General features: G+C 43.3%; 1 protein-coding gene across 4 annotated transcripts in view; it reads right to left on the reverse strand.

Moving 5' to 3' along the window:
* Positions 1-20858, reverse strand: part of Kif27 (kinesin family member 27) — a 74775-nt gene that overhangs the window by 6008 nt on the left and 47909 nt on the right. For 2 of the 4 annotated variants that reach the window (XM_028772080.1, XM_028772081.1), the window contains 5 exons: positions 20683-20796; positions 18811-18987; positions 10629-10844; positions 1901-2107; positions 127-325 (listed from right to left, as the gene is read on the reverse strand). In XM_028772080.1, the coding sequence (XP_028627913.1) occupies positions 127-325; positions 1901-2107; positions 10629-10844; positions 18811-18987; positions 20683-20796 (913 nt within the window). The remainder of the gene's footprint in view (positions 1-126; positions 326-1900; positions 2108-10628; positions 10845-18810; positions 18988-20682; positions 20797-20858) is intronic. The other 2 variants (XM_028772082.1, XM_028772083.1) reach the window with 2 other exon arrangements.

Genomic DNA, 20858 nt, shown 5'->3' on the forward strand with positions numbered 1-20858 from the left:
GTAGTGACTGTGCACACAGCTGAGTAGTGACTGTGCACACAGCTGAGCACACTGTGGCCTGGCTCCCTTCCTCAGCATTTCCCTCACGCCACCCCTTCTGTAACTGACAGCAGGGGGAGGGGCTACCTTTGAAATGATGTAACAACAACTGCATCTTCTGTTCATACTCCTTTTGCTGGAGGGTCAGTCTTCGGTCACACTGCAGTCTCAGGTGCTCCAACGCAGATTCTAACTCATGGACCATATTATCCCGTTCCAGAACCTTCATTTTCATCTCTTTATTCTGCAACTGCTGTTTACGTTCGGTTTCTCGCAAATTAATTACCTATCAAAGACATTTTTTTATCTTTTAAGTGTATCTTATGTACCTAACACAATAGATTACCCAGCTTTCTTGGACTATATGAAGGTGAAGCTATTTAATCTCAAAAATATCTTAAGTGTCTTTTAACAGGTATTAAATGCTTTAAAATATAACTATAAAATAGCCAACAATTTTTTTAATTTGTCAAAAATTCTGCATCAGTACTACTTTCATTTTCAATACAATATTGAACTAATAGTCACCCTTCCAAAGCTTCTTAGATAAGGTTTCTACAGCTCAGATTATATGATTCTCTTTCTTGTTTCCTTTTCTTTTGGAGACACGGTTTTACTATATATCTCTGGCTGGCTTTGAACTTTCTTCCACATGGTCGGGGTCTGTAGACACATGCCACTGTGGCTGGCTAGAATTCTGTAACTGTTTCTCTAGTCCACACATCTCTAGAGGAATGTTTATATTCTTGCAACATCTACATATTATTCTGTCTTAAGGGAAATAATAGTTTAACCTTAAATGCCGAAGTTCTGTTTCAGGCCATTGCATTTTGTGGGTTGAGGTCTGCTGTGTTGGTAGGAAGGCAGAGCACTGTAGACAGAGTCTGTGCTGTAGAACCTGACAGGACATGACTCCCATTAAAACAACACTCACATGGCCTTAGCTACAAAGCTACATCCCTTGGCTAAGAACCCTCAGGATGCCATCAGAGACTCTGTCTCTAAGCCTAGGCCACATGCTGACTGCATAGTCTATCAGTAATGGCTGCTGACTACTGATGGATTACTCAAGCCTCAGAAGACTGGGAGACTGCTTAATAGTTTGATTCACTTTTTTTTTTTTTTTGAGATTCTGGCTGTCCTGCAACTCTCTATGTAGACTAGGGTGTCCTCAAACTCACAGAGATCCACCTGCTGCTCTGTCCCTGGTATTGGGATTAAAGGTGTGTGCCACTGTGCTAAACTTTTCATTCACTTTGTATTTCATACAATTAGACTTTGAAAAAGTCTTTGTTTTAGTTTGTATCAACTGTCAGATACTCTCTTTAACTCAATATATTTTTAGGGAAAAACTATTCTTTATATGTTTCAAGTGGAAAAAATTAGAGAAAATATTAATATAATTCTCAATGTTACAGTAGACTGCCAATTTTTACAAATAAAATTGATTGATTTAAGCAGATTCAAATGAATAAAACCTAAACTTGGCTCCCACAGCACGGTGAGACAGGATGAGGAGGGCACACAGCTCCACCATTCACAGCTGCAGAGAAAAGAAGCCCAAAGCTACTGAACCTACACTTTCCATAAATAGCATTTACATTTAGAACCAAGAAATAAAAGGAAGGCTAGCAGTTACATTGTCTAGACCTCCTACAAGGAAACCTTCAGTTTTAACCACCTCAAAGGTATGGCTTATTTGGGTAATTCACACTTTCTGGTAACACTCAGGTCCATAAAGGGAAGCTGTGCTTATATTTATTGGCCACCAAATCTTTGAGAATTTCACTTTCTTTAAAAGTTCAATATAAATAAGGCATCTTGGCCTTTCTAAGAAAAGTGGTGTTCCTTAGAAACATACCTTGTTGAAATATTTGAAAAGAATAGCTCTAATCTCAGCAATATTCAGGCAAACTAGTTTTTCCAGAACATTTGCTTCACTTTGAGAGAGGTTCTGGAATGATGCTTTGAGTGAGTTCTGGCGACTCTGGATGCTTTCATTCTTGAATTCAATCGCAGCTTCCAGAGCTTCTATTCCTTCTTCAAGCTGGAAAAGGAGATGTTCTTCCTAGAGACCATGGAGAACATTCATCTTAAAGAAAAAGTACAACCTGCACTCAAAAGGTACAGCCTGTACTCACAGTGTTGTAGCTTAGATCAGCCCTTACCATGTGCTTAAGTTTAAGGGGCGATACTCTTAAAGTCCCACTAAATGTAAAGGACACAGGATTTGAGGCTTGGCTAAGCTATCTGATGTGTCATGTGTTAGAGTGCATATGTCACATGATCATCATGTCTTTACAGTAATATTACATATCAAAATAGCAGGTGCAAAAGTTAGGTGAGGTCCATGATGTTCCAAGGCTATGCAGCAAACCCTGACTACCCGATCCAAGGGAGACAGCTGGACGTGGCCTCAGCTCATAAACTCTGCAATACTGTCCTCTCCTTCGGGGTCCCTGGAGTGCATTTACAAGGGAGAGTATCGTGATGAGGCCTAGTACAGCTGCTGTACCCCCAAAGACCTAGCAAAACAACACAGGGCTGGGGCAGAAGGAGGGGACACTTGGAGCTGACTAAGAATTAGTGACGAGGACAGAGTCTGTGGGACAATGCAGCAGAGGGACGTTAGCAGCCAGGGCTTAGGGAACTGCAACATTCTTAAGACTTCTATGACATGAGCCAGACATAGATGTGTGTGCCCAAAATTCTAGTGTTTGGAAGGTTAGGGCAGGAGAATCAGGCGTTCAAGGGCTCCATAATGAAACCCTGTTTTAACCCCCTTCAGATAAAGAGATTTCTATGAAATGTTGTTTTAAATGGTAGCAATATAACATCAGCTAATATGCTGTTCGTGTCAGAAAACCAAATAATTCTTTGAGCTGTCCGAGGTTATACTAGCTGAGGACAAGAGGAGGGAAGACTGAGAGGTGTGTGTCTCTGTATTCCTGCACCTGCACAGAGCAAGCGTCTTCAGGAAGACAGCCTTGCCCAGACTCACCTCCACACCGCTGAGCACGGTGTTTATCGCATAATTTAAACTTAGTATTTGTTGAATGAGTTAATGAAAAATTCAAAACTATTTCCATATGTCTGTTATTTTTCTCATCACTTCTAGGAGTTGTTAGGGCTTCCAGACCTCCTTTTCGTCAAGAAACAGGTAATAACTTCATCTAGCAGGAAGTCGCATACTTATTTTAGAAAGCTCTCTTATAAAATCTTCTGGAAGGACAGTGGGGCGTTCAATAGCCACTTTTTTATGCAGTAACCAATCACCCTTGGATTACATGAGAACTGCCCCAAAAGAAACACAGTAATCATATTTTGAAAGACTAAGTTTTCTAATTTTAAATTATTATGTATTGATTATGCATGTGAGTCCAGGTGCCTTGCAGAATCTGGAAGAGCATGTTAACTGTCTTGGAGCTGGAGCTACAGGTGCTTGTGAGTGGCCAAGCATGGGTGCCGGGAACAGAACCCAGGTCCCTAGCCACTAAAGCCATCTTTTCAGCCCTAATAATCATATTTTTAAGAGGAGGAAAAGAGCCAGGCGGTGGTGGTGCACGCCTTTAATCCCAGCACTTGGGAGGCAGACAGAGCCAGTCGGATTTCTGAGTTCAAGGCCAGTCTGGTCTACAGAGTAAGTTCCAGGACAACCAGGACTACACAGAGAAACCCTGTCTCGAAAAAACCAAAAAGAGAAGGAGGAGAAGCCACTTTAAACACGTTTGAAAGGTACTCACATGAATGAGTGAAAGGGACCAAGACGTGGACGGGAGTTATCTAAACAGACCACATCTGACTTTTCAATTCATACTCTTACTTTAGTTCATCAAAAATAAATACAAAAGGTTTGCTGAGAATAGTTCAGAACATGGCTGAGAACAACTTAAGTATAATTTTAGTTTCTGCAGTTTCAAATGGAAGTTAAGAAGTGGCTGAGAAAATACAAAGCATTATTATTAAGAACCCTGAGAGTTACCCAGTGAGATGCATGGCTCAGTAGGTGAAGTCTTTTGCTGTGAAGCCTGACTACCTAAGTTTGTTTCCTGGAGTCCACAAGTCAGGGTAAATAACTGCCTCCCTGTGGTGGTCTGAATGAAAATGGCCACCATAGGCCCATGGGGAGTGGTACTATTAGGAGGTGTGGCCTTGCTGGAAGAAGTGTGTCACTGCATGATGGGCTTTTGAGGTCTCAGATGCTCAAGCCAGGCCCAGTGTCACTCTCTCTTCTTGCTGCCTGCTTATGCAGATGTAGAACTCTGCTCTCCTCTTCAATACCGTGTCTGCTGGCATGCTGTCATGCTTGCTACCACGATGACAAGGGACTAAACCTCGGGAACTGTAAACCAGCCCTGAATAAATGTTGTCCTTTATAAAAGATAAAAGTTGCCATGGTCATAGTGTCTCTTTACAGAAATAGAAGAGGCCCTAACTAAGACAGAAGTTGATACCCGGGACTGGGGTATTGTAATTGGCCTGAGCATGCTTTTGTTTGGGTGAATGTGGGCTTTGGACTAGAAAAGCAGCTGAGTGCTTTAAGTGGGCCTTCATGGGCTACACCAGGAGGAGCATGGGAGACTGGTGCTGAACCATGGAGCCTGGCTCAAGAGGTTTCAGAGGATAAGAATATTGATATATGGCCTAAAAATTATTCTTTTAATATTTTTTCTTTGGCTGCTTTCTGCATTTGTCTAAAAAGAAATCTGTTGTGTGGCTTTTAGTAGCCAGTCTTATGCAGATCTGTAATGAAAAGGAGCAAACCGAGCAGAGAGGGATAAAAAGTGTCCACTTCGAGGAGAAAAGGGGCACCAGGAAGTGTAAACAGATTAAAGGCAAGCCTGATGCCATGTGGAATAAGGAGAGCGGTGACCTTGGAGTAAGACCCCGCCCAGCTCAGCTTCCAACCTGTGGAAAGGACTGAAAGGAAAGCGTGGGGCCAGGCATGGTGGTGAGCACCTTTAATCCCAGCACTCTGAAGGCAGAGGCTGGCAGATCTGAGTCTGAGGCCAGCCTGGTCTACAGAGAGAGTTCCAGGACAGCCAAGCTTAGACAGTGAAGGAGACCATCAAAACACAGAAAGCTGGTGAAAATATACTCAAATGAAGGGCCATGGTCCAGCCCAAGCAGCAGCAGAACTTGGCAGCTTTGACCACATGGTTCTGGCTTTAGAGTCAAGGATACAAGAAAGAGTATATGGAATCTCTCTCAGGGCTAAGGAAAGCCACTCAGGCCAGGCGTGGGGCAGGGGTGTCCTTGCATGGAGGCCCAGAGAGGCCATTGTGTGAAACTGAAGGTGAGGCCTGGATTACCTTCGAGACCCTCAGATGTTGGAGATGCCAGAGCTGTGGGATACCTGCTGAGGAGAGCTGCTAACAGGGAGTGAGACCAGCCCAGGAGAGAGAAGTGTTACAGTCAACAAGGCAGAGAGGAGCTGGAGCTCTGGAGGGACTGACATCACACATGGAGATGCAGAGGCTGGAGCTCACCCGGCTGGTTTTCAGTCTCTCTTTGGCCCAGTATTTCCTCACTCTGCTCCTTCTCCTCCCTTTTGGAATGGTGATTATATCCTGTGTCGTTGGATGTTGGAAGTATGTGATCTGCCCTTTCATTTTGATTTTACAAGTGGTTACAGTTAAGAGATTGCCATGAGTCTCAGAATAGATCTTGAATTTGGAACTCTGAAAAAGTGCTGAGACTAATCGACTCTGGGGACTGTTGAAGTCGGACTGAACGTATCTCTGCATTATGATCCTGCTGCAAACCTGTGGGGGCCAGGGGGTGGAATGGGGTGGTTTGAATGAAAACTGCCCCCATAGGCCCAAAAGGAGTGGCACTGTTAGGAGGTGTGACCTTGTTGGAGGAAGTGTGTTACTGGGGGTGGGCTTTTGAGGTTTCAGAAGCTCAAGCTGAGCCCAGTGTCACTCTCTCCTGCTGCCTGCCTATTCAGATGTAGAAGTCTCAGCTACCTCTGCAGCTCTGAGTCTGCTTGCATGCTGTCATTTGTCTGGCCCTGATGACTGAACCTCTGAAACTGTAATCCAGCCCCCAATTAAATGTTCTCCTTTATAAGAGTTGCCTTGGCCATACTGTCTCTTCACAGCAATAGAAACTCTAGCTAAGAAGACACTGACCCCCAAGTTGTCCACTGACCTCCACACATGTGCTGTGGCATACGTGCATGTGCAAATGTACATACACAAACTCCACAGAATAAAATTTTAAAAGAGTGAAAATTCAAAATAAAAATGAAGCACCGCCATGGCTGTGCTTACTCAGGACACGTGGCTGCGGCCAGGTACCCAGCATATTACCATCACTTTAACTCTGGGGCAGCAGGTCTAGACAGACAGCAGGTCTAGGTGGGTCCTGAGCACCAACCTTCCCATAGGCCTCCTAGAGAACAGGGCGTAGGTAGTAGTTTTTAAATGTTTTAGACTACATATTCCTTTCAATAAAGAAGTGAAACAAAAGGCTAACAAAAGCTTTCAAGCAAGTACTGCATTATATGGACATTTTGGATAAATAAATGTTTAACTATAAAGGATGGGAGTAAGATGTCAAAGACAGAACAGAGGTTCTTAAACTAGTTCCTGTACACCACTTCCTATAAACAACTTTGAATTACTAGCAAACCGCTGTGCCCATCCTCTCGTCTGCAGCAACACGGATAGAAACAGAGGACAGTGAGTTAGTGAAACGAGCCTAGCACAGAAAAACGAATGGCAAGCATTTCAACCCATGTGAGCAACATAAAAAAGCCAACCTGAAGTAGGGAACAGACTAGCAGTCAGAGGAAGCGGGCAAGTGAGAGTCAGCAGGCACCCATTACAGTTCTGTTCTCATGTTCCATAGTACAGTAGGTGTTCCAGTTAGAGTTAAGTGCCAAGCTGACACAGCTAGAGTCACCTGAGGAGGGCGTCTCCCTTGGGGGCAGGGACCCTCAATGAGACTGACCTGTGGACAGATCTATCTGTGTGGCACTGTCTCAACTGCTGACGGATGTAGGCCAGCTAACTGTTGTTCTGGGATAGATAGAGCAGCAAACAAAGTATGAGGCAGCAAACATGCCAACAAGCCGTGTTCCCCCATGGCATCTGTTCAAGTTCTTGTAGAGTTCCTGTCCTGACTTCCCTCATGGAAGCACATGGAAGCTGCCATCTAAAGGGGGCAATACTACATGTCCAGCTTGCAGCCAGACCTGGCATTCTGTCAAAGTGCCCACATAGTTCTGGCTTTGAAAGCACAAAGGATGCAAGACTGCGGGAACCATGCAGAGTGGGTGAGGCCTGGTGCCATGTGGCAGGGACAAAAGGTCCCTGAAGAAAGACCAGGAGAGACCATTGGTGAAGGTGCATCCTCAGTTTTAGTGGAGAATGCTGGAGATGCCGGGACTGTGGGATGGCTGTCAAGGTCAACCGCAGGCACAGCAGAGCAGCTCCAGGCCTGCAAGTTGTGGATGTACCATGGATGGCAGAGATGAAGAAATGGGGCCGTTGGCGCTGTTGGGAGCTGGAAGATGGCAGTGAGTGAGTCCTAGGGAGCAGCTGCTGAGCTGCAGGGTCTGGATCTACACTGCTGACTGTTTCTATGCCCAGCGACTTCCTTTTAGGGGTAAGAAAGTGTGTAACTTTTATTCTGTAGGAGCCCACAGCTAAGAGACTCTGGATTTTTGTATTTAATGTTAATTTAATAGATATGTGTATGTATGTCTGTGTGTAGGCATGCCACATGTGTGCAGGCGTTCACAGAGGCCAGAAGATGACTCAGGTTCCCCTGGAGCTGGAGTTAAAAGTGGTTGTGAGCCACCTGAAGTGGGTGTTGGGAACTGAACTCGTCTTCTAGAAGGGCGACAAGTGCTCTAACCATGGAGCCATCTCTCCAGCACTTTTAACTTTCAGAAGAGACTTTGAACTTTTAAAGCATTGGAATTTTTTAGACTGGACTTTTAAAAGTTGGAGTGTGTTTTATATTAACATGAGCTTGCAGGGACAGAGGAATGCAGGGATACAGAGTAAAAGTAGCACATCTGTGTGTCAAGCTGCTAAGGGATGGACTGTTGGAGTCTGCTTTGTCAGTCTGACACAGCCTAGTGCCACCTGAGAAGGGAGTCGCAGTTTAGGGATTGCCTAAATCAGACTGTCCTGTAGGTGTGCCTGCAGGGAACTGTCACTGATGCAGAAGGGCCCAGCCCATTGTGAGGAGCATCACTCAGTGGGCAGGGGACCCTGAAGAAAGCTGAGCAGTAGCCAACTAAAGAGAGCCAGCAAGCAGCGTCCACCATACTTCCTGTTTGAGTTCCTGCTCTGACTCCCAGTGGTGAACTGTGACCTGGGAAGTGAAATAAATTTTCTCCTCCCCTGAGTTGCTTTTAAACAGTGTTTTATCCCAGCAACAGAAGGGAAGCTAGCATGTAGCAATTTACTATCCATTTCAAAATAACTAGAAAAATCCTAGTGTTTCTACTGTATAGAAATAGTATTTAAAGAGACAGGCATGCTAATTATCCTGGTTTGATCACTGTATATTGTATACACTGTATATTGTATTACTATGCTCCATAAATAGATCCAAATATAAATTTACAAACATTAGAATTCAAATATATAATTTTTAATTGGGAAGTGTTCCATCTTCAGAGAATTGTTGGGCAATCTGCTACTAAAATAATCTAAAGCCTCTCACTACTACTGCTTCTGCTTCTTCTTCTTCTTCTTCTTCTTCTTCTTCTTCTTCTTCTTCTTCTTATTCTTATTCTTATTCTTATTCTTTTTTGTTTTTTTCGAGACAGGGTTTCTCTGTGTAGCCCTGGCTGTCCTGGAACTCTGTAGACCAGGCTGGCCTCGAACTCAGAAATCCGCCTGTCTCTGCCTCCCAAGTGCTGGGATTAAAAGCATGCGCCACCACTGCCTGGCAAGTCTCTCACTTCTTAAAGATAATTAGAAACTACTATAAAAAATCATTTTAAGCACTTCCATTAATTTGCTACTGGCAGATCTGTTTGAGAATCTTATTCTTGGCTTTAAAACACTGGAAGAGCAGAAAGAAAGCCAAAGAGATGCTCACAGGCCTAAGTGGAACACAACTGTGTTCAGTATTGCTCAGGGAGTCCTATGCATGTGCTGTCCACAAGTCCATAGTCAATGTCACCTGCCACCCAACTCCACATAAAATGCAAAGTGTATTCTGTGACAGGGCCTCACCATCTAGGTCTGGCTGGCACAGAACCTACCTGGAGCTTGCAGCAATCTGTACTAAGATACACGTGGGCAACTGTCTCCTCCAACAATGCCCTATCTGCATGCTTTCCCATGCTCCTCAGATCTAACCTATGCTTGCTGTACACTGTGGTAGCATTAGCACAGCTTTCCCCAGATGACTCTTCAGTAGTGTGTAATAAATACAGCTTTAACTACACTGCCTGTAATTCTCAAGGGGAGCGCAGTACTTAGCTTTGTTTGCTTGTCTGTTTCCTGCATGGCCTAGTAACAGTCTTGGGTGGACAGAATTCCTTACTGCTTAAGTGTGCTGTGTATCAGGTGCGTCTCCCTTTAGATCTACAAGTTCAGGGCTCCAGTTTAACACTTCAGGAGCCTCTGCACAGCTACCCAAGTTAAGTCATGAAGTAGGGAAGCAGATGTGCATGATGTCCGCCCTTCAGCCGACAGTCCCTTTCATCAGTTGGTTCAACAGGAGACATATGTGACATTTTTCTGCTATTTCTCCACAAACCTCTCTAATGTCCTCCTTCTTGCCCAATATAAAACACAAGATTCAATGAGGCCCAAGGCTGCCAGCTGCTTCCCTCTTTTTCTTGCTTTGGTAAGAAATACTGGAGAGAAATTTTAGGTTCAAAAACCTCCTATCAAACAGAGCATTGGGATCATTTGCTACTGAAATAAACCATGTTTGAAATGACTAAGTCTGGAAAGTCAGTGACTGAATCGCCTCTCACAGCCGAGAAGCGCCAGATTCCCTCTCAAATGAAAACTGTAACGAAAAGGGATTTTTCTGGAATTTGTATGTTTGTTTAGATGGTGGAGAATTTCCGAAAACCAGCTCTTTCACAAGATAGGCAAGTTTTATGCACCTAGCCTCATTACCAAAGATACCCAGGTGACAGATAAGCTGGCTCAGCAGGTAAGGGACAGACCTGGTCTCTGAGTACCACATGGTAATGGGGGGGGGCATCCCTCCATGCACATGTGTATCCCTCTCCAAATGGGAGACCACAAATTATGTGCTCTCCTTGAAAACGCTGAGAGACTTTCAGATTACTTTCTGTGATCTGTAACTTCAGGGGAGAAGCAGCTGAGCCGCCACGATCAAGGGACGGGTTAGTTCCCGAGCGCCTGGCAATGTCAGCAAGCGTACTAGCAGGCACCACTGTAGGAAGACATCTGTGTAATCAACCAAGGCTTACAAGGCCAGCTAGATGCCAGAGGAATTCATTAGCTGACAAGGTCTTAAGGATTATCAGGTTTATCAGGCTTGTGATCACGTGACCCGAGTCCATGATCATAAGACCATGGAGACCGCTGTCATCCGTCGTCATACAGCAGCTCCAGCTCCAGGGAATACTGACTTACTTTGGGGGACAGCACTCGGCCGTGCTTCAGCTTCTCATCCACACTGTTCCTCTGTCTCTGGAGTTGGTCCCTTTCTTTCTGAAGCGCTTGGACTTGTTCTGAAATCTTCATTTTCTCCTCAGTTGGGCTGCTCTCAAGTTGCAAGCTCTTCTCAGATAACTCTTGGTCCAGCAAGTTCAGGCGAGCTGATATTTTGAGACTGTCTGTGCTTAAGGCCTAGAAAGACACAACCCACCAGACAGAAAACGGTTACAAGAAATTCAGACATCTAAAAAATATAACCAGTTAGCATTTTATTGATATACTGATTCTATGATTTCTAAAAATTTCCTTTTTCTATTTTTATCTTTTATAAAACTTTCTAAAGGGGTTCATTAACTAAAACCTTAAAAGTTATTTGAAGTTATGGGGACTAGAGAGGTGGCTCAGTGGTTGAGAGCACTGGTTGCTCTACAAGGACTGGGGTTCAGTTCCCAGCATTGCCATGGCAGCTCACAGTGCTCTGTAACTCCAGTCCCACAGGATCTGGTGTCCCTTTCTGGCCTCCTTGGGCAACACACACACACACACACACACACACACACACACACACACACACACAGTGCAACTTAACTATACATGCAGGTAAAACACTTGGACTCTTTAAAAAGGTTTTGAGAGGCAATTTTCTTTTTTCTCTTATTTTATTCCTTTGCTCAATACACGGTAAAGCTGTTATAATTTCTTAAGGGGTTAATATTTGGTGTTTTTCAGCATATTTTAAAATTCTTATTAGGGTCAGAAAACACAAGAATCTGGTCAGATTTATGGAGATGTTTATTATAACTTAAAATACTGTTATATACTTCCATACGGTTTCTAACATACATATAAACTGTTTATTATATAATAAAAAGGAGAGCCATTTCCTAAACTAAGTCTCCTTAACCCCTTAGTTGGTCCTTCTGGTGTTCTGCTCCGCATCTAGACAGTCAGTTTCACACCTGTGTATTACAGGAGCCCCTCCTCCCTCTTCCCACTGTAAGCTATCGTAGACCTTTTGGCTAAGTCAGTAGTCACTTAGCTCATTATGAATGTGCAACTATTAATTTCATAGCTGACATGTCTATAAAAATGATCATACTTCTACTTGATACATCTTTTTTTTTTTTAAACTCTGCAGTCAGGTCCTTCATTTCTCTTTTGTACACTAGGCCATGAATTCGTATAGAATGGGCTCCAACAGCTCAGGCCCTTCCCTGTTAGTCCTCACAAAGTGTGCTTCTCTGGGTGGCGCAGGCTGGCGCTTCAGCTGAACCCAGGTGCCCTTCTCTTTGGCTTCCTTTTTCTTCTGATCATTCTCCTTCACCCGCTTCAGGAAGCTGTCTCTGCTCTTCGAGTGTTTAATGTGCTCCATCCCTGCATTGATCCTCTTGGCCAGAATCTTGCCCTTAACTTGCTCGTTTACAATGATGCCCACGGCATGCTGGGTGACATTGTAGACTCTCCCGGTTTTGCCGTGGTAACACTTATGAGGCGTTCCTTTTTGAACAACACCCATCCCCTTGATGTCTACAATATCCCCCTTCTTGTAGATGTACATGTATGTGGCCAAAGGAACAACTCCATGTCTCCTAAAAGGCCTAGAGAACATATACCGAGTGCCTCTCCTCTTTCCTTTTTTTTTTTTTTTTTTTTGGTTTTTCGAGACAGGGTTTCTCTGTGTAGCCCTGGCTGGCCTGGAACTCACTCTGTAGACCAGGCTGGCCTCGAACTCAGAAATCCGCCTGCCTCTGCCTCCCAAGTGCTGGGATTAAAGGCGTGTATCACCACTGCCCGGCTTCCTCTTTCCTTTTGTGTTCGTCATTTTGGCGAGTTAACTGGAAGATGGCTGCCTCGGGCAAAGTGATATATCTTTTTTGTACCTGATAACTAATTCTTCTCCAATAAAACTGTAAAATCTCATACTTTGTTCATTTAATCCATTTAATCAAAGTTAGTAGCAAATGTATTCAATAATCTTTTTATTTTTGCATTATTTAGTGTGTGTGCATCCACGCATGTGCATGCCACAGCATGACAAGTTACAGAATGCCTTCTCTACATCCGTCATGTGAGCTCTGGGATCAGGCTGAATTTGGTGACAAGCACCTTCACCCACTGAGCCATTCCAGTATCTTCTTTCCCTGAACGTTTCACCTGGAGCTGCCATGTTACAGACTCTGCTTGAGCTCACTTTCCCCCAGGGGCTCATGGGAAGGCCCATGCTGTCCCAGCTTCAGACCCGGCACTCACGTTCCTGACGCACTGCACGCAGCGGATTCCTGAGGAAGGCTCAACAGGAAATGCTCTGCTTTCACACTAATTAGGAATTTGGGCTAAGAAGAGGATTTTTTACTTGAAATAATTTTCCTTACAAATTTGAAGACTGCTTCGGATCTTTTAACTTTCAATGAAGAAAGCAGAGAAACCCAGTGCTGCTCTGGCTCCTCAGACTGACACGTGACTAGTTCCTTCTACCTGGAGGTATTGAAGATCGGGTTTTCCATCTAAACCTTTCCCAGTGCTTTGCCTTGGACACTCACTGGGCTGGGCCCTTGATAGCTTTTTCAGTCTAGAATCTCATATTCTGTTGAAAAGCTTTTCTTTTAAAGATTTTTTTTTAAATTTTGTGTGAATTAGTATTTTGCCTTTGTGTATATATATGTAACATTCATGTTCCTGAGGAGGTTGGATAAGGGCATAGTATCCCCTGGAACAGAAGTTTCAGATGGTTGTGAGTCAGCATATGGCTGATGGGAATGGAACCCAAGACCTCTCAAGAGCAGCAAGGGCTCTTAACCAGTGAGAATCTCCCCAAGCCCAGAAACTTTTCACGCTACGTGTTCGATACCTCCTGTTTTCTCACTCTGGATTTCCTATTACTTGTGTACTCTGTTTCCTAGATTTATTTGAGATATTTCCCTCTTTATTTTTCTCAAATATTTAAACTTTTTCTGCTTACCTTTTCAATTCCTAATAGTTCTTTCATGTCATTAATGACCTGTACTTCCTGTTTTTATGGCTACAGTCTTTTTTTTTTAACCTCATTGAAGATATTTTTACTGAAGTTTTTTTTTCAGCTTCTTTTTCTAGTCCTCTTATCTCCCAGTTCCTATTTCCTTCTGTTGAAGTGTTTATTTTTTAACATTCGTGGGTTTGTTTTTTTGTTTTGTTTGTCTTTGTTTTTGAGAAAGAGTCTCATTATGTAGCCATGGCTGGCCTGGAACTCACTATGTAGACCAAACTCATAGACCTCTGCCTGCCTCTGCTTCCCCAGTGCTGGGATAAAAGGCTTGAAACACCATGCCAGGCAATAGGCTGGAGAGATGGCAAAGCAGTTGCCGTACAAGCCTGATGCCCAGACTTTAGATTCTCAGAACCCTATAAAGGCTGGATGCAGAGGCTCTAATCTTATTATACCCTTCAGGGAGATGGGAGCTGGAGATAGGAAAATTGCCAGAAGCTTGCAGGCCAGCCAGCCTCATCTACCCAACAGTGACTCAAACAAGCTGCAAGGCGAGAACTGACTCCCACGGAGGGTCTGACCTCCAGATGCATGCTATGACACCACATCCACCCCACATACACAACAGCTGAGGCGACCACTGAGAATGATGGCAGGAATCCCAGCACTTCATGGCCCTAAGTTCCATGGCAGCCTGGGCTCCATTGTAAAAACCATGTTCCTAAACAAGCGAGCAAGCAAGCCCAAACAAAAGCTGGTCGGATATGGTAACAGGATTCATGTGGGATCCTAAGTGGAAGTGTTGTCAACTGCACTGGCTGCTGGAAGGATTATTCCAGCTCACGGCATGTTCGGATGTAGCGAAGCCAGGCTTTGGAGATAGAGGCCTCAGAATTCGCACATGGACCTCCATGCACTCCTTATGAGGAACATTCTCACTAATCCCTGCCATCTCATGAAAATAAAGCATCCTGGGTCCTGCTTCCATCCTGTGCCTCACTCTTGTTTCCACTTGTCTTGTGATGTTCTAAGTGACGTGCAGGTCACTACAGCTGTCCTTCATGTAAAGGTGTGTCCTTACCATCTGTGGAACTCTCCAGTGCCAGCACCACTCACCCGCTTGGTTTCCAGCCCAGGCCTTTTTGGTTTCACTTAGCCTCTCCTGTGTCATGTTCTGGCTGTACAGTTATTCTGAATAAGACACAATTCATGTGTGATCTAATTCATCTAAAGTCTGGTGAAGGGTTTTAGAATATTCAGAATTATGCAACCATTGTGATAATCAATTTTAGAGTCTTTTCATCACTGCACTTTTCCCAACCCCAGCCCACATCCAGAGGCCAGCACTCTTCTGCTTCCTTTGGAGCTGCCTGTTCCGGAATGGTATCACATGATGCACATTGTGACTAGCTTATTTCACTTAGCATAGATTTTCAAGGCGTCCCATATTGTAGCAGATAGCAATGTGTCACTGCTTTCTAACACTAATACTCAACCTGTCACAGTCTATTCAGCTGCTGAACACTTGTGGTGTTTCTGTTGTTTAGCTGTTCTATAAAGGTTTATATATGGGCATGTACTTCTAGTTCTCTTGCATATATGCCTACAAGAAGGCTGGCTGACAACGTATCTGAATATGTCCCCTCTAGAGGAACTCTAAGATGGTCGTCCAAGGTCACTGCACCATAGTATAATCCCAGTTTTCCCACCCCCCAGCAACACTTCTAATCCCTCCTGACAAGCAGGACATTGTGTCAGGCTTTGCTTCGTATTCATTCCTTGAGAGCTAGCTGGCGACTGTCTTCGTGTATGCTCACCGATCACTTATATCTTCTATGTGTTCTTTGGAGAAAAGTCTTTTCAGATCCTTTGCCCTTTATGGCTTTTTTCTTTTTGTTTTTCAAGACAAGGTCTCTCTGTGTAGTCCTGGCTGTCCTGGTACTTGTTCTGTAGACCAGGCTGGACTTCAACTCAGAGATCCGCCTGCCTCTGCCTCCAGAGTGCTGGGATTAAAGGCGTGAGCCACCACACCCAGCTGATCCTTTGCTCTTTAATTAGGTCCTATTATTTTGTTTTTCTTTTAGACAGAATTGTGCTATATAATCTTCCTATTTCAACCAAGGGCTGGGGGAGCAGGCGGGCATCCTTTCACTATAAAACGTTAACTCTCTATAGTCTCAGTCTCTCATCAGATAGTTCTCAAATAGTCTCCTTTTTTACTTTCCTGATTGTGTCTTCTAAATCACAAATATCTTTACTATTAATGCCCATTTATTTGTTTTTTTTCTTTTTCTGCTGTGTTTTAGGTGAAATATTCAAGAGATCACGACTTAAAGTGGGCCAGAGAGACAAGTTAGCAGTTACGAGCACTTCCTGCTGGCTAGAGGACCAGGTTTGGTTCCCAGCACCCACATCAGGTGACTCTCAACCATCTGTAACTCCAACTCCAGGGAAATCAACACTCTCTCTGGCCTCTGGGCACATACATGTATATATATGTAGCACACACACATAAAATAAATCCTTAAAAATTACACTATAAAGTGGTTGCAGCCAGGCTCTTACTTGCAGGTCTGAGATATCCTGGTATTTATTTCTTTTTGTGGCGAGTATCCCCATGTAGCCCCTGTGGGCCCAGAGCTCCCAGTCTTCCCTTATCTCAGGTTTGCAAGTGCTGACAGCATGCTTGGCTTGAGTTAGCGGTACACATGTATTTTTTCTTTTCTGTCATTTTAGAGAAGTATTCAACCTGGGATGGTCCTTTTCTGAATGCATACAATCAAAGTCTCACGAATAGTCCTCAAACACTAGAAAAAATAAAATCTTTTAATGCCCTCTTTTCTAAAAGGAATCAAATGGGAGAAAGTCTTTTTTTTTTTTTTTTAAGGTTTTTGTAGACAGGGTTTCTCTGTGTAGCCCTGGCTGTCCTGGAACTCACTTTGTAGACCAGGCTGGCCTCGAACTCAGAAATCTGCCTGTCTCTGCCTCCCAAGTGCTGGGATTAAAGGCATGCGCCACCACTGCCCGGCGGGGATAAAGTCTTAAGTCTGCACTTGGTTAAAATTCTCAGAGAATTGTGGTGGTTTTCATTCATTTATACTTCTTCGTTATCTTGTTGTGTTCTTGCTTATTAAAATTATATCGCCCAAGGCTGGGAAGACGCTCAGTGCTTTAACCTATTCAAGTTCTGAGCACCCACATCAAGAGTCTGACCTCTGGCTCCAGGGGATGTAACACCCTCTTTTTCTGGACATCTTGCACATATCCCTTACACAGACATACATACATATGTACCTGAATTTTTAAAAAATCTTTTTTAAAAAAATTACAACTGTCTAAAATCAGAAAGCAGCTTTTTAATGCTTTCTTTTTCGTTTTCCAGCTTATTCAGTAAACGTATTTTAAGGAGATGCTTCCCTCCACACCCGTTTCTTTTCTTCTCTCTCTTGTGACATGGAATGTACTGTTAAAGCGCTGCTTCTTCTATTATCCACTGTAATTAATTCTGACTTGATAATCTCTTGCTGATATTTTCCATGTTTTGAGGGATAGTTTCCACAACTTGACCCTGACAGTTTAAGCAAGTTACCTGGGTATGTACATCAGGAATCATGCTTGCTGGAGGGGCCACCCAAACCCTGTGTTCAGTGACCAGCTGGACTGAGAGAAATGGGCGATACAGCAGAGTCACATATGGCCCCCAGTGCAGCAGTGTCACACCACCACTCAGAGCCTCTGGAGCAGATGCTTACTAACACGGGCTCGGGTCCTTTGTCCTCTGACCCGGGGGTGGATGCACCTGGACCTGATGCTGGCTCTAAGTGACAGTGTATCTTCAAGTCTCCACAAGTCGGCTTCCTGTTTAGACGCTGTTAGTGACAATGCATGCAGAGAAGTCAAGAACAGCCCCTGCTACGTCCACTTCTGCAATCATGCCTTCTAAACATTTGAGACAGAGACAGACCTGCTCACACACCTACTTCATTAACTGGCTTGTAAGATCTAAGTCCTGCAGAAAGATATTTATAATGTTTCTCAAGTCTTTATAATTAAAAAAAAAATCTTCATTTTACAAACTCCTTTCTCTTTTACATGACTCTTGTAACCCCTTGATTCGGGGTAGTAGTGACATGTACATAACGTTTTATGGCTCAGTGCCCACTATCAGATATCACACAGTACAACGTATCTGAAATCTCATGGAGGTTACTAATGGAGGCTGACAGAGGAGGTGGGGAAAGAAGAGTTACCGTGTAAGGTTATAGATTTTCTATCTGGGAGACAGAGGTTTAGAAATATATAGTTGTGACAGTCATACAACATTGGAGGGATTAATGCCACTGAATTGTAAACTCAAAAAAAAATGGTTTTAATAGTGAAGTTTAAGCTGACCATGACCGTGGACACATCCCTATAATCCTAGCACCAGACACTGGGGCACAAGGTCACGGCCAGACCAGGCTATATAAAGACTCTAGTAAAGAGCAAAACAAAACAGGTAAACTTTATGTTCTATGTACTTTACCACAGTATAAAGTTAATGAAGTCACATTTGAAAGAAGAATGAAGTGTTATTTCAGCCCAGCAACACTTGGATGACAGTCATTTGATAAAGGGGCAGTTTACAGTAAGAACAGTTTTTCCTTTGGCTTCTATCTATAACACTCTCCACCCCCACTCCGGCCCCGTGTGTGTGTGTGTGTGTGTGTGTGTGTGTGTGTGTGTGTGTGTGTGCACATGTGTTTCAAGGCCAGGAGTCAATATCACGTGTCTTCCACAATGGCTTTTTCACATATTTTTTGAGATAGGGCCTCTCACTAAACCTGGAACTCAGTGATTTGGCTAGAACAGCTGGCCAACAACCTGCCTTCTCAGTATAGAGATTATAAGTGTATGCTTCTGCACCCCACTTTTATGTGGGTTCTTGAGATACAAACTCTGTCCCTCATCTTTAGATGGAAAGCAAATTACTAAGTTTATGATTTACCTTTACTTTTTTATGTTTAGAGGTGTTTTATCTGAATGTATGTCTGCGTTCCATGTGCATGCTTGGTGCTCAAGAAGGCCAGAAGAGGATCCCGTAAGACAGGAGTTGTATATGAATGCTGTAAGCCACTGTGAGCAGTGGGAGTCACTTAACCATCTATCCAGCTCTGGATTTACCTGTTAGAGAGGATACAGTGACAGACAAGGTACCTGGCTAGATCGCAGCTTCTTGTTTTCCAGGTGGCTCTTCTCCTGAAGCAGGGCTTCCTTCTTGGAGACGATGGCCTCACGTTTCTTCAGGTCTTCCTCCAGCAACTCTAGTTCCTGGCGCTGGTTCAGGACCTTCTCTACTTCTTCATCTAACCATTTTCTTTGCTCATCCAATTTCTATGTAAAAAGAAATACTATGATTTATTTCTCCTCTTACCATAAAAATCATATCATTTTAAGTGGCTAAAATCTTTAAAACAAACAGTAAAACTATCAGAGCAATTCATGCTGCCGTCTGACTGGTGACTGCTTACCATGCTGTGTGTTGTTTCATAGAGAGTTAAAATTATTACCCCACTGTGTTACAATTAAGCTATTTGTACCTGACAAAGGCAGCATGACTTTCTCTATGTCTGTTAAATATCCCCACTTGTGGAGAGGCCGTGCCTCCCCTCAGTTTCTGCTGGCACTCTCCATCCTGCCTTCTCCAATGAGAGCTACCTGACAGACTGTATTGTTCAGCTTCCTGTGACTAACCGCTGATCTACTGCCTGGCCTGCAGATAGTATCTGATACAAGGTCACTTGAGTAAGTAAATAAATACCCTAGTCTATCAACACTGGAATAAATACTCCATGAAAAAACAAGTCCACCTTGTAGCTTGTCAACTTCAAATACTATAAAATAAAATACAAGGGTGGAAGGACTTCTGTAGTAAATATGTTAGTATTCTGTTAACTAAACACCACAAGCAAGCACAAGTGTAAAACCATGACTAACATACATTTGATCGCAAGCCACTGAAATGTCATTAAAGCCACTAAAACAACAGAAAACTAGAAAGTCAGGTTGGTACTAATTTCAGTCCTCCATGGGCCCCATGAAAGAATCCTAGAAATGTCTATGAAGACAATGAGGAAACAGACATGGAACCCCAGCCTGCAGTCCCAGCATTCCAGATGTGGCAGTCTGAGGATTCCAAGTTCAGGAAACTCAGAGTATCCTGAGCTTACCTGAGACCCCATCACAGAACAACAACAAAGAGGCAAGGTAGCAAGTCTGCTTGAGATGCAAAGGCCTTCAGACCTGTGAGGACGACCTGTCAGGACTAGCAACACAAGCAACACTGGAGTCTGCGGTAGCAGCAGCTCTGCGATTATCAGGAGTGGTACCATTAAGTGGTCAGATTCTTGAGTTTAGCCTTAGACCCAGTAAGAGGCCTTATAAAGTTCACGATTAAGTTAATATTTACAGCATTTCTCAACTGTGAGTGGGGTTCCCAGTAGAAAAAAAGACAATTACAATTGTTGAAAATATTTCTAAGTGCAAATGGTATGTGAGAATACACCCATACTCTAAATGTCACTAGTAAGTAAAATTTAAATAATGTTTTTCAAAACTTAAATAGATGTGTTTGCATTTTGAATATAATTACAATTTTAAGTATAGTTTTTCTCGATTATTTTCAATTTCTTTGACCTTTGAAATTAGTTTATGGGTTATGGTTTTCTTTTTTTAAAATGTGACACTAAACGTACTCTTTAATATGTTACAGTACATATACAGTTTGGTCCTGTTTGAATGTCGAGCTGGGGATTTTAGAAATACACCTGTCTCTATGGGAATAAACATAATCTAGTGAACATGGATTTCATACAATATTCAAATAAATCACTCCTGCCAACATAGAAAGATAACACATTTCTGGATGAGAGATAATTTAATAAAGTGTTTTGAAAGAAATATGTATTTTATAAACAAGCAAAGCAATCTACTGTTTGAAGAGTTTACTCAGAACCTGCTGTTTTTAACTACGTATGGACACTCATCAGCACGAGAGAGAGTTAGAAACACTGAGCTGAGCTGACCGACCTGGAATTGGTCCACACTTCTGAAAGGACTTTTTCTTCTGTTCAAGTTAAACCCGTCCATGTCCTCAGCCTTGGGGTTCAGACCTTCTCCCTGTCCTGCTTTTAACTGCAGCTCCTGGACACAGAGAGAGAAAAGGCTTTATTCACTCTGTTACCGGCCTCTCAGTACATACGCAG

This window comes from Grammomys surdaster, unplaced genomic scaffold (genome assembly GCF_004785775.1).
Source record: "Grammomys surdaster isolate TR1022 unplaced genomic scaffold, NIH_TR_1.0 211, whole genome shotgun sequence".
Classification (NCBI taxonomy): Eukaryota; Metazoa; Chordata; class Mammalia; order Rodentia; family Muridae; genus Grammomys; species Grammomys surdaster.